The 13,174-nt window shown below is 55.7% G+C and overlaps 1 protein-coding gene across 2 annotated transcripts in view; it reads left to right on the top strand.

Annotated features, from left to right (window-relative positions):
• The first annotated feature begins 2,729 nt into the window (after positions 1-2,729).
• The window catches only part of TRPV1 (transient receptor potential cation channel subfamily V member 1), a 30,328-nt gene continuing 19,883 nt past the window's right edge, over positions 2,730-13,174 (top strand). The window contains exons 1-7 of one of the 2 annotated variants that reach the window (XM_032137943.2): positions 2,730-2,950; positions 7,523-7,839; positions 8,553-8,719; positions 8,790-8,942; positions 9,504-9,644; positions 9,790-10,088; positions 11,494-11,673. In XM_032137943.2, the coding sequence (XP_031993834.1) occupies positions 7,556-7,839; positions 8,553-8,719; positions 8,790-8,942; positions 9,504-9,644; positions 9,790-10,088; positions 11,494-11,673 (1,224 nt within the window). In that variant the 5' untranslated portion in view covers positions 2,730-2,950; positions 7,523-7,555. Of the gene's footprint in view, positions 2,951-4,041; positions 4,206-7,522; positions 7,840-8,552; positions 8,720-8,789; positions 8,943-9,503; positions 9,645-9,789; positions 10,089-11,493; positions 11,674-13,174 lie in introns of those variants that run through there. The other variant, XM_032137944.1, reaches the window with a different exon arrangement.

The following is a 13,174-nucleotide window of genomic DNA, read 5'->3' on the forward strand; positions in this document are numbered from 1 at the left end:
TGTAATCCCAACACTTTGGGAGGCTGAGGCAGGTGAATCACAAGGTCAGGAGATCGAGACCCGCCTGGCCAACATGGTGAAACCCCGTTTCTACTAAAAATACAAAAATTAGTTGGGCGTGGTGGCATGCACCTGTAATCCCAACTACTGGGGAGGCGGAGGTTGCAGTGAGCCGAGATCGTGCCATTGCACTGTAGCCTGGGGGACAGAGTGAGACTTCATCTCAAAAAAAAAAAAAAAGAAAAGAAAAAGGGAAGGAAATTCTGTCACAAGTTACAACACGTATGAACCTTGAGGAAATTATGCTAAGTGAAAGAAGCCAGTCACAAAAAGACAAATACTGTCTGATTCCTGCCCAGAGGACTCCCAGAATAAATTCATAAAGACAGGAAGTTGAATGGTGGTCATTAGGGGGTTGGGTCGGGAAGGGGAGTTAGCCTTTAATGAGTGCAGGGTTTCAGTTTGGGGTGATGAAAAAGTTCTGTGCATGGATGATGCTGATGGTTGTACAATAATGTGAATGTGTTCAATGCCAGTGAACAGTACAGTTAAAAATGGTTGATATGATGTGGGGCGCGGTGGCTCATGCCTGTAATCCCAGCACTTTGGGAGGCCGAGGTGAGTGGATCACGAGGTCAGGAGTTCAAGATCAACCTGGCCAAGATGGTGAAACCCGTGTCTACTAAAAATACAAAAATCAGCTGGGTGTGGTGGCTCGTGCCTGTAATCCCAGCTACTCCAGAGGCTGAAGCAGGAGAATTGCTTGAACCTGGAGGCAGAGGCTGCAGTGAGCCGAGATTGCACCACTGCACTCCAGCCTGAGAGTCTCATTGACTCTCTGTAACCACAGAGTCTCATTCTGTCACTCTCATTCTGTCAAAGTGCTGTGGTTACAGGCATGAGCCACCGCACCCGGCTTTTTGCCACAATTTATAAACAAGAATGAATTCTAACGTTCATATTAATTGAAGCTAACATGACACACATAGCATAAGCATGTCTAAGGGGCCAGGCACGGTGGCTCACACCTATAATCCCAGCACTTTGGGAGGCCGAGGCAGGTGGATCACTTGAGGTCAGGAGTTTGAGAACAGGCCTGACCAACATGGTGAAACCCGGCCTCTACTAAAAACACAAAAATTAGCCAGGCATGGTGGCACGTGCCTGTAATCCCAGCTACTTGGGAGGCTGAGGCAGGAGAATCACTTGAACCTGGGAGGCAGAGGTTGCAGTGAGCCGAGATCGTGCCATTGCACTCCAGCCTGGGAGACAGAGCGAGACTCCATCTCAAAAAAAAAAAAAAAAAGTGACTAAGTGAGGGGTATGGTGGGGTGTGGCATGGTGGGACGGGCCTGGCTTTTATGCCTAGACCAACAGTGCGGACTGGGCAATTATCTAATTATCGGTTGTCTAATTGCCCAGCATCACACATTTCTCACCTGTAAAATGGGTGACAGTCTCTGCCCTCCCACTGCCCAGGGTTGCTTCCCGGCCTGCGAGAGCAGGTTTGGGAAAGCTCTTTGTCAACTGTTGTGCAGAACTGATGGGGTGGCCACACTTCAGTGCCTTGACTCAGGGGTCAGAGCTTTCAAGCGACCCCAGGCAGGGCTACGAGGGCGTCTCCAGCAGTGGCTGCTCATTCCAGGCTGGGCCGGCCCCACAGCTTGTTGGCATCCTGCGGGCAGCTGCTGTGATGGTTTCTGCAGAGCATTTGGGCCGCAGCCTGGATGCATACCTAGACCTCGCTGTTCTTCTCAGCCAGGGTCTGGGAGAGAATGAAACCTATTGTTCTAGTTATCTGCTGTATGCGACTCTCTCCTGTGCGTTTCTCTCTTGTGGATTTTCTCTCCTGTGCATTTAGGATGGTACGAAGGGAAGTGAGAAAATAGGCACTGGTGGCCGGGCGCGGTGGCTCACACCTGGAATCCCAGCGCTTTGGGAGGCCGAGGCAGGTGGATGACGAGGTCAGGAGTTCAAGACCGGCCTGGCCAACACGGCGAAACCCCGACTCTACTAAAAATACAGCAATTAGCTGGGCGCAATGGCAGGTGCCTGCAATTGCAGCTGTTTGGGAGGCTGAGGCAGGAGAATCGCTTAAACCTGGGAGGCGGAGGTTGCAGTGAGCTGAGATCGCGCCATTGCACTCCAGCCTGGGCGACAAAGTGAGACTCCATCTCAAAAAAAAAAAAAAAAGGAAATAGACACTCATAGTTATCTGTGTTTTGTGGTTCGCTGAGGAACCCGCAGTTGAGAAGAAAGGCTGGGACCTGGCTGACCCAGAAGACTCTCTCGACGCCAACGCCTACTCCAGGTTTGGGGACCCAGGAACGAGAGGCCTAAGAGAGTTGGGGACTAGTCCAAGGTTGCTCCAACTCTCAAAACAAGTCCCTAATGCCAGGCCAGGACTGCGTGGCGAGTAGCATGACCCTCCATTCCTTCTTTATTTTGAAAACGGAACAGTTAGAGGACGCTAGTTTTGACGTCGCTGGCTGCGAATGTGCATTTGTGGAGCCGTTTCCCAGACCTCCGGGCGCAGGAGCCACAGGTTTGGGAGGCCGAGCAGCACCCTCCTTCCCTGAGAGCTGAGGTTGCAGCTCTGGCTGGCTCTGGTAAGTGCTCTGCAGCCCTGGCATGGCTGGAGGAGGGGCAGCGGCTAAGTGGTTTCTGAAAAAGGGCAAAAATGATGGGAAAAGCTTTGGGATCCTCTGGGAATCGGAGCCGCAGCAAAGGCAGCTGCTCGCATCGCTGGAAGCGTTTTTTCCTTGAGTGCCGAAGGGCACCCACAGCCCACTCCTGCCAGTGCAGGGCAGCTGCTGCCAGGCCGGGCCCGGGACCCCACGGAGGCAGAGAGACCACTCTTCTCCCACACGAGCCCAGCTCTCCCTTCGAGTAGCAACCGCCTTCGAGCTCACGAGCACCCGTGGGCCTGGGGTGTGCCTGCGTCTAGCTGGTGAGTCCCTTTCTTTGTTTGATGGCCAATGCAGATGTTAGCTTTTAGGCTGGCATAGTGAGTGGCCAAAAGCTGGGCCCTGCCACTTTCTAGCTGTGCGACTGTGGGCAGTTCCACTCGCCTCTCTGTGCCCCAGTTACCTCATCTGAAAACGGGGAGTAGTAACAGTGGCTGCCTCAAAGGTGGTCGTGAGGCTGAAGCGAACTTGTGGTGCCCTCAGCCTGGCTCCTGGGAAGCACCTGGGAGGTGAGAGCGGAGGCTGTTGTTACCGGGATTTGTTCTTCTTGCTCCTGCACCAGCCGTCCTCGGGGGAGGAGGCTGCAGCTGCTGCTGAGGTTGCTGGTGTGTGGCCGGAGGTTTTCAGCGCGTCGCCCTCTCTGTGGAGTGGACGAGCACAGGGCCAGGAAGCAGGCACGCTGGGTCCTTGTGCTGCTGTCCTATCTCTTTGTTCTTCACCCCTGGGTTGGGAAGCCCGCAGCCTACTGCCTCCCTTTGAGAGAAGGGGCTATTGAGAATAATCTGGCTGGGTCCTGGGCCAGCGTCTCCCAGCTTCCAGAAAGTCCCCAGTGGCGAGCGGGAGGTGCTCCCAAGAACTTGGATGGATGGATGGATGGATGGATGGATGCTTTGGGCAGAGAGGGGAGCAGGGGAGCCACACCCCAGGTTGTCTCACCTGCACTGGGGAGAGAAGGGATCCTTCCCTCAGAGGGTGGGCGGTATCTGTTCTGGCTTTAGAGTTGAGAAAGACTCAGAGATCATACCAGGTATCTGTGGGCAGAATCGATTTTTTTAGGATTGTCCTTTAGCCCACATTGATGAGTTTGTGAATCTTGTGTAAACCAGAATCACCATCTCCATCACACAGCCAACACTCGTTTGCCTAAATCACGGTAGAAGTTCCCCTGATCACTGTAGAATGTTTTGTGGTGACAGGTGCATCACCACGGGCTCAGGTGCAGGGTACACTCCGGGCCTGGCAGTGGAGGGTTGTCCTGACCCTCTTCCCCGGCCCAGCCCAGGGCACATGACCCCTCGGTTCCTGTCCCACCCCGTTCCCTGGAAGAAGCTTGGTTTCCAGTAGGGAATCAGGTGCAGAGTGTGCAGTATAGACTCAGCATTTGTCGACTGACTGAATGATCGCACAATCCAGGCTGCTTCCTGTGGGCTGGGTTTGGTTGGACTGGGACCGGTCAGAGGAAGAGGCAACGCCGCTGACAACGTTGCTGAAAGGTTCACGGGAGGCTCTGGCTGGCAGGTGCTCTCTTGCTCGGCTGCCTAACAAGCAGCCCCTATTCTTATTCTTAGCTTCTTCTTGGAGACCACAGACATCCCCAGGACAGCCAGGCGTGGGGATGGCCTGGGTCTTACTCACACTGCATTTTGGGGTTCCTGAGCTGCTTGTCTGAGCAGGAGGTGCTTCAGGTTCAGGTCTTACGTCCGGCCCCGAGGGTGAGAGGGCCTATTCTAAGTGGCCCCCAGGCCCTGCTGTGGAGTCTGGGTCTGAGTTGAACAGCTGAGAACGAGCCCCAGACCTCCAGCATGGTGGTGGAGTATTGGAGATGCCCTGGAGCCGGCCTGCCTGGGGTCAAGTCCGGGTTCCGTCTCTGACTGTGTGACCTCAGGGACGTGCCATAACTGCTCTGACTGTGTGACCTCGGGGACGTGCCATAACTGCTCTGACTGTGTGACCTCGGGGACATGCCATAACTGCTCTGACTGTGTGACCTCGGGGACGTGCCATAACTGCTCTGTGCCTCGGTCTCATCGGTGAACTATTTCCCTCTTAGGGATGTTGTGGGAATTCAGTGGGTGAAGGAATGCGAGTCCTGAGAACCGTGTTTGCTTTGTGCACATGCTCAGACGCATCAATGATTCTGATTCTCATTCGCTTCTGGTGCCTTTTAAGCGCTGTCAGGCTGTCCGCACTGTGAACGGTCCTTGACGGGGTGTTATCTTCAGAAAGCAAAGACTAGCACCTGGCCCCCCAGGCTTCCAAAGCTACGCATGGCTTCCCACTGTCCAGGCAACCATGTTGGCTTTCAGTTCCTTGGAGCTAAGGCTGAAGGCCACATGGTTCTGACCTGGCCGCCTGTCTTCCTGTCCCACTGACTTCCTCTTCTTCAGCTGCTCTAGGCTTCCATGTCTGTCTGCAGGCCCTAGCCCAGCTCTGTTCCCTTTCCAGGCTCAGCTCATCCATCACCAACTGCCATTGAGCCCTCTTCAGCACGCTGCCCCCTCCTGCAGTCCCTCTGCCCAGCCAGTACCTGGTTTCTGTCTCAGCGGGGGGCTGACTCCTCTCTGTGCCCCCAGCGCAGGGCTGGACTCCAAGGAGGAGGACTCAGTAGATGGGTATTGAGTGATGAGATGAGGGAATCGGCTTTCTGTGGCCAGGAACACTCTTGCTGCAGGGGGTCCACCTGATGGGTGCGTCAGAGAAAGACTCAGTCCTGTTGAGAGCGGATCAACAGGCAGGGAGATGGCCAGCAGCCAGCCATCCGTCCTGTTCACAGCCTGTGGGTGGAGTGGTGAGGCTGCCTCTGTGTTTTCATGGATCTGGGCTTCAGAACATAGCTGGTTTACGGCCATGGCCCAGCTGTGAACTCTGGAGTTTCACTGCCTGAATTTTCACTTGAAAATGCAGGACTTGGGAGTCTCTCTGAGCTGTTCTGGCTTGGGAGATTGCCTGATTATATATTTCAAAAAAAAAAAGAAAATGCAGGACTTGAGAAGCCTTTCATTCCTGCTGTGGCTGTTTTCCAGAATCTAGCCGCCGCTGGAACAGTCATCTCCCTAACTTCCTACGGAAATGGGAATTAGAAGGGTCTGATTGCTCTTATTTCCCCACTCATGACCAGATGACCAGTGCAGCTTCTTTTTTTGAGACACAGTTTCACTCTGTCGCCCAGGCTGGAGTACAGTAGCACAGTCTCAGCTCACTGTAACCTCCACCTCCCGGGTTCAAGCAATTCTCCTGCCTCAGCCTCCTGAGTAGCTGGGATTACAGGCGCCCGACGCCATACCTGGCTAATTTTTGTAATTTTTTAGTAGAGACGTGATTTCACCATGTTGGCCAGGCTGGTCTCGAACTCCTGACCTCAGGTGATCCCCTGCCTTGGCCTCCCAAAGTGCTGGGATTACAGGTGTGAGCCACCACACCCAGCCCAGTACAGCTTCTTCATAAGGAGATGGATCAGGCAAGGTCCCTGCCCAGGAGGAGGTCACAGGGTGCGGGAGAGATAAATCAGTGACAGATAGCAATTGCTAGACCACATGGTGGGCTGTGTGGGACGGACGGTCAATGGGCTCGGCCACTGTGCAGAGGACGGCAAGGAGCATGACCAGGGCAGGGATCTGGGGGCTTCATGGAGGAGGCGGCATCAGTGCTGGATCCTGAGGGGAAGTAGCATCTGAGTGGTGGTAGGACTTTTGCAAGGGTAGAAGGAGGAAAAAGCCCTTAGGTGGAGACCCGATGGGAATAGAGGCTATGGGAGGGATGTATGGGCCAGCCCTGGGTGCCAGGGAGTGGGGATGCCCAGACAGAGGGAGGGGAAGCATGGGGATAGGGCAGGATGGGAGTGGAAAATAGCATCAGCTCATGTGTCCAACTACACATGCTGCTGCCAGTGGCCAACTGATCTCTAGGTGTTTAGGCCTGGAAGACCCACCAGCTCCAAATCACTTAAAGCCTAAACGTTCCCCGTCTCTACTAAAAATACAAACATTAGCCAGACATGGTGGCGGGCGCCTGTAATCCCAGCTACTCGGGAGGCTGAGGGAGGAGAATCGCTTGAACCCAGGAGGTGGAGGTTGCAATGAGCAGAGATTGCCCCATTGCACTCTAGTCTGGGCGACAGGATGAGATACCGTCTCAAAACCTAAATGTTCAAGGCCAGGGTGCTTGACGGATGCTGATTCCTAAAAATGACAAAAAGCACAAAATCCAAAATCTCGTATAAGCTCAGTGGCTGTGGCAGCGAGGTTGAAGAGCAAAGGCAGGCCGGGCACCTGGCTGATGGTGTGTGGACCCGTGGCACAGCAGGGCCCCGCAGTGCAGTGTGGGTGTAGGGTGTGCCAGTCTCTGCCGCTCACCCTATTCCAGGGACACAGTCTGCTTGGCTCTTCTGGACTGAGCCATCCTCATCACCGAGATCCTCCCTGAATTTAGCCCCCGACGGTCACCCCGGCCGTTTTCCTTGTTCTGTGTGGGGAGGGAGACAGCGCGGTGGTTATCAACCTCACCCTGCAGAGGAGGCACCTGAGGCCCAGAGAGGAGGAGGGATGGGTCTAACCCAGAACCGCAGATGGCTCTGAGCCGGGGGCCTGTCCACCCTCCCAGGCCGACGTCAGTGGCCGCAGGACGGCCTGGGTGCTGCTAGGCCTGCTCACCTCTGGGGCCTCTGGGGTGAGAGGTTCAGTCCTGGAAACGCTTCAGTTCTAGGGGGCTGGGGGCAGCAGCAAGTTGGGGTTTTGGGGTACCCTGCTTCACAGGGCCCTTGGCGAGGAGGGCAGGTGGGGTCTAAGGATAAGCAGTCCTTACGTTGGGAGTCAACCCCGGCGTGGCGGCTATTGCAGGTTGCACACTGGGCCACAGAGGATCCAGCAAGGATGAAGAAATGGAGCAGCACAGACTCGGGGGCGGCTGCGGACCCACTCCAACAGGACACCTGCCCAGACCCCCTGGATGGAGACCCTAACTCCAGGCCACCTCCAGCCAAGCCCCAGCTCTCCACGGCCAAGAGCCGCACCCGGCTCTTTGGGAAGGGTGACTCGGAGGAGGCTTTCCCAGTGGATTGCCCTCACGAGGAAGGTGAGCTGGACTCCTGCCCGACCATCACAGTCAGCCCTGTTATCATCATCCAGAGGCCAGGAGACGGCCCCACCGGTGCCAGGTAAGTGCACGTCTGGAGCCCCCCTCCCTGCTAGGAGCCCAGCTGGCCATGGAGATGCCACAGGGTGGTCTGGCTTCTGGGCTAAATGTCACAAAGCCAGGGGGCTGGAGAGCCTTAGGGGTGGTCTGGTCCAGCGTCCTTCCTCATGTGACCTCGTGGGATGTGCAGACACGGGGGCTGGTGTCTGTGCTGGGTCTGCGTGTCCACGCCTGCAAAGCCTACCCACCACACACACTTGGACTTGAAGTCTAAAAGCTCAAGGGCAGGAGGCTTTTAGAGAGCACAGCACAGCTCCAATGAGCTGCAAGGCAGGGCAGGGAGGGCCCCAGGCTGGCTGACTTCTGGGGAGTGTGAGGCCACCTTTTCCCTTAGAGGGGCTGTCTACACCCCTGCCTCCACCTCCCTCCATCCCCACCAGGCTCCTGCCTCCCGAGCTTCCGAGCAGGGAGAGAAGCCAGTGGTCTGGGAGTAGCCGGGTGACTTTCTAGATGGTGTCTGTAGACAGGGTGGGGACAGAATGGGGACACATGCTCCCCACTGTCCCTGTTACATTGGTTTTCTGGACAGTCACCTAGACTGAGGGGCAGCTTTTTTATCATCTTTCCCCCTTTTGGTTTTCCTTGGGGTTTAGTCGTGTTCCCTTGACAAGCTCCGAAGGCCTCAGGGCCGAGGGGAGGCCAGGGTATGAGATGAGGGTGTTTTCTGGCCGGCAGGCTGCTGTCCCAGGACCGTGTCGCCGCCAGCACCGAGAAGACTCTCAGGCTCTATGATCGCAGGAGTATCTTTGAAGCCGTTGCTCAGAATAACTGCCAGGATCTGGAGAGCCTGCTGCTCTTCCTGCAGAAGAGCAAGAAGCACCTCACGGACAATGAGTTCAAAGGTGGCCCCAGTGCTGGGCTCCGGGGAGGGCCCCAGCCCTGGCCTGCCCTGACCCTCCCTTTGTCTTTCAGACCCTGAGACGGGGAAGACCTGTCTGCTGAAAGCCATGCTCAACCTGCACGACGGGCAGAACGACACCATCCCCCTGCTCCTGGACATCGCGCGGCAGACGGACAGCCTGAAGGAGTTTGTCAACGCCAGCTACACGGACAGCTACTACAAGGGTGAGGAGGGCGGCGGGGCCGGGCAAGGCTCAGCCCGCAGCACCGGGAACCAGGAGGGCGTGGCTGTCCCTGGGCCTCCGTGCTTCTCTGGGATCCTCACTCCCTGTCCCAGCCACTGCGTTGGTGGCTCCCAATCCTAGGGGGTCCCTGCCTCTTCCATCTGCTGGCTTGATTTCTCCTGGTCCTGGGGGTCCCTGCCTCCCCCATCTGATGTCTCCTCTCTTGACCCTGGGAAATCCCTGTCTCCCCCTGCTGATTGGATGGTCCCCGTCCCTGGAAGTCGCAGCCTTTCTCTCTGCTGCTGTTCCTTGCCCCTGGGGCAATTTTGATCCTCTGGCTTCCAACCCGTTATTTCCTGTTCCCAGGGGTCTCCTGTCTCAGGACCTCGCTGGGACCCCTCGGGGGACCCTGGCCTGGCCTCCTGCAGTGGGGGGTCCTCCAGGCACTTTCTGCCCAGTTCCTCCTGCAGCAGCTGCTGCCTGCCCAGAGCCCTTCCTCAGCACCTGTCCCGGCAGCCCCAGAGGACTGTGACCTGAAGCCAACAGTGCGCGTCCTTTGTAGGCCAGACAGCGCTGCACATCGCCATCGAGAGGCGCAACATGGCCCTGGTGACCCTCCTGGTGGAGAACGGAGCAGACGTCCAGGCTGCGGCCCATGGGGACTTCTTTAAGAAAACCAAAGGGCGGCCTGGATTCTACTTCGGTAGGGAGACCATGTGGCAGACCCTGATCTTTTCGGCTTTTGCTAAGGGGAGGTTTGGGCAGAGACAGAGGGAGTTGGAGGCCGGTGGTTCAGGGGCCAGCTGGATCTCACTCCTGAGGCCCACCTGGGCCCTGTGTTCGTGCAGGTGAACTGCCCCTGTCCCTGGCCGCGTGCACCAACCAGCTGGGCATCGTGAAGTTCCTGCTGCAGAACTCCTGGCAGCCGGCTGACATCAGCGCCAGGGACTCGGTGGGCAACACGGTGCTGCACGCCCTGGTGGAGGTGGCCGACAACACGGCCGACAACACCAAGTTTGTGACGAGCATGTACAATGAGATTCTGATCCTGGGGGCCAAACTGCACCCGACGCTGAAGCTGGAGGAGCTCACCAACAAGAAGGGAATGACGCCGCTGGCTCTGGCCGCCGGGACCGGGAAGATCGGGGTAAGAGGGGGCTTCGGCTCAGGCTGGTGTGGTGCGGGGATGGTGGCTTGGGAGAGGACTGCCTGACTCACTGCGGGAGCCTGGCGTCACTATCTGTGTGTGCGGGACTCTGATTCTGTCACACCAGCCTGTAGGGCTGTTAGAATAAGTCTGAGAAATTGGGAGCCGCAGGGCAGAACCCTGCGTGGCCAATGTGCCATTTTGGATTTCCAGCTCTGAGTATCAGCAACAAGACACGGGGTGGGGTGGGGTGCTGGGCAATGGGGGAGGGGCTGCCTAGGGTGGAACAGAAGAAGAGCTGTTGGGCTGCGCGCAGTGACTCACTCTTGTAATCCCAGCATTTTGGGAGGCCGATGTGGGTGGATCGCCTGAGGTTAGGAGTTTGAGACCAGCCTGACCAACCTGGTGAAACCTCTACTAAATATACAAAAATTAGCCAGGCATGGTGGCAGGTGCCTGTAATTCCAGCTACTCAGGAGGCTGAGGCACAAGCGTCACTTGAACTTGGGAGGCAGAGGTGGCAGTGAGCCGAGATTTCGCCACTGCACTCTAGCCTGTGTGACAGAGCAAGACTCTGTCTCAAAGAAAAAAAAAAAAGAAAAGAGAAAGAAAAAAGCTGTTGGTGTTTTTTCATGGCAGGCAGGAGCTTTAGGTAACAAGGCTGGTGGCTCCAGCTCCCAGCCCCAGCTGGTGGCTCCTGGTGACAGGCCTCCAGTTCCTGGCCTCAAGTGATCCTCCCACCTCAGCCTCCCAAGTAGCTGGGATTACAGGCATGAGCCACCCCATCTGGCTCTCATTTCTTGCATTCTCTTTATTTCTTTCTGGCTTGAGGTTATCGAGAATGGACCACCACTGTCCTTCATGGTGAGATGGTAGAGCTGGGGTCTCGCTGTGAGGGGATGGTGGGCCTGATATGGTGCAGGTAGTATCCGAGGCAGCTGGCTGGTTGACTTTTTTTTTTGAGATGTGGTTTCGCTCTTGTTGCCCAGGCTGGAGTGCAGTGGCACAATCTCGGCTCACTGCAACCTCTGCCTCGCAGATTCAAGTGATTCTCCTGTCTCAGCCTCCCAAGTAGCTGGGATTACAGGCACACGCCACCATGCCCGGCTAATTTTTTTTGTATTTTCAGGAGAAACAGGATTTTGCTATGTTGGCCAGGCTGGTCTCAAAATCCTGACCTCAGGTGATCCACCTGCCTTAGCCTCCCAAAGTGCTGGGATTACAGGCGTGAGCCACCATGCCCGGCCGGCTGGTTGATCTCGATGGTGGTCAGGAGTCGGTGGAGACTCGCCTGGGGCTTGGGTGGGGCCACCAGCTGAGCTGGGAAGCAGAGCTGGTTGTTGAGGTACTGTCTGAGGTGGAGCCTGGGGCTGGCCTCTGACGGGCTCTTGCTCCCTGGTGGCAGGTCTTGGCCTATATTCTCCAGCGGGAGATCCAGGAGCCTGAGTGCAGGCACCTGTCCAGGAAGTTCACCGAGTGGGCCTACGGGCCCGTGCACTCCTCGCTGTACGACCTGTCCTGCATCGACACCTGCGAGAAGAACTCGGTGCTGGAGGTGATCGCCTACAGCAGCAGCGACACGCCTGTGAGTGGCTGGGGCACAGCCAGGGAGGGCCTCAGGGCCTCTGCACCCCAGCCCCGATCCCAGCCCCTGGTCCAGCTCCAGCTGGCTTCTCGTGAGTGAAAGCCTGCTGCCCCCCAGCCCAGGCCCTGCAGCCTCACGTCCCATTCATGCCCACTGAATTTTCCCTGAGCATAGCAACCATACATGATTATCATCCCGTAAAAACAGAAACGTTTCAGAGGTGCATAGACAAAAGGACCTTCCTTTTATACTATTTAAAAATACACAGTTTCATTTTGTTTACATAAATGGGATCAGACTATACACAATGTACAACCATTTTTTTTTTCACTTGATGGCAGGGCTTGTGGATTTTTCTTTTCTTTTTTTCTTTTTTTTTTTTTTGAGACGAAGTTTTGCCCTTGTTACCCAGGCTGGAGTGAAATGGTGCCATCCTGGCTCACTGCAACCTCCATCTCCCAGGTTCAAGCGTTTCTCCTCGAATCCCAAGTAGCTGGGATTACAGGCACGCGCCACCACACCTGGCTAACTTTTTGTATTTAATAGAGATGGGGTTTCTCCATGTTGGTCAGGCTGGTCTCGAACTCCTGACCTCAGGTGATCCGCCCTCCTTGGCTTCCCAAAGTGCTGGGATTACAGGTGCGAACCACTGCGCCAGGACAAGAATTTATTTTTGTGTAGGTGTGAAGTAGGCATCTTACTTAAATATTTTGGCTCCAAATGAATGTCTTAGTGTTACTTAGTGAGTAATCCATCCTGCCACGCTGTTTGGAAAGGCCACCTTACCTGTCCCTTCTTTCTAAGGTGATGCTCTGAGCTCCTAAGGCAGACTTGGGGGCCGGAGTCTGTGCCATCAGCAGTGAGGGGCTTCCACGACGTCTCTCAGGTCAGAGGTTGCGTTTACAGGAGCAGAGTCCGGGGCTGGGAGAGGCCTGGTCTGCTCTGCCCCCCCTGGGCTGCCATGCTGAACCTGGGCCTCCAACTCAGAGTGCTGGATACAAGCGTTCCCAGAGGAGTGGTCCAGATAGGAGGTGGCCTGAACGAGGACTGCAGTATTTGACCTGGGGGAGAGGCTCTGGGACCACCACTGACATCTTCATGTCTCTGAAGGCTCTCAGGGACAAGGAGTGTGGACTTGTCCTGGGGACCCTAGGGCAGAGCCAGGACCACTAGTGGAAAGGAGAGAAGACCAAAGAAGAGGTATTCCCTACAGGCAGTGAGCCTCCATAGCCTCTTGAGGCAGGAAGGAGTTTCCCATCCCCAAAGGTATTCAAGAAGACACTGATCAGGAACCTCTCTGAGAGAGCTTAAGTTTGGGATGGGGGTTGGACTCGATGGCCTGAAGGAGGCTGGGATGACCTGATTTTGATCATCAGTCTCAGGGATACTTGAACTTATTTTTATTTTATTTTATGTTATGTTATGTTATTTTGTGTTATTTTATTTTATTTTATTTTATGTTATTTTATATTTTGAGACAGAGTCTCGCTCTGTCACCCAG

Source organism: Hylobates moloch, unplaced genomic scaffold (genome assembly GCF_009828535.3).
Source record: "Hylobates moloch isolate HMO894 unplaced genomic scaffold, HMol_V3 SCAFFOLD_19, whole genome shotgun sequence".
Lineage (NCBI taxonomy): Eukaryota > Metazoa > Chordata > Mammalia > Primates > Hylobatidae > Hylobates > Hylobates moloch.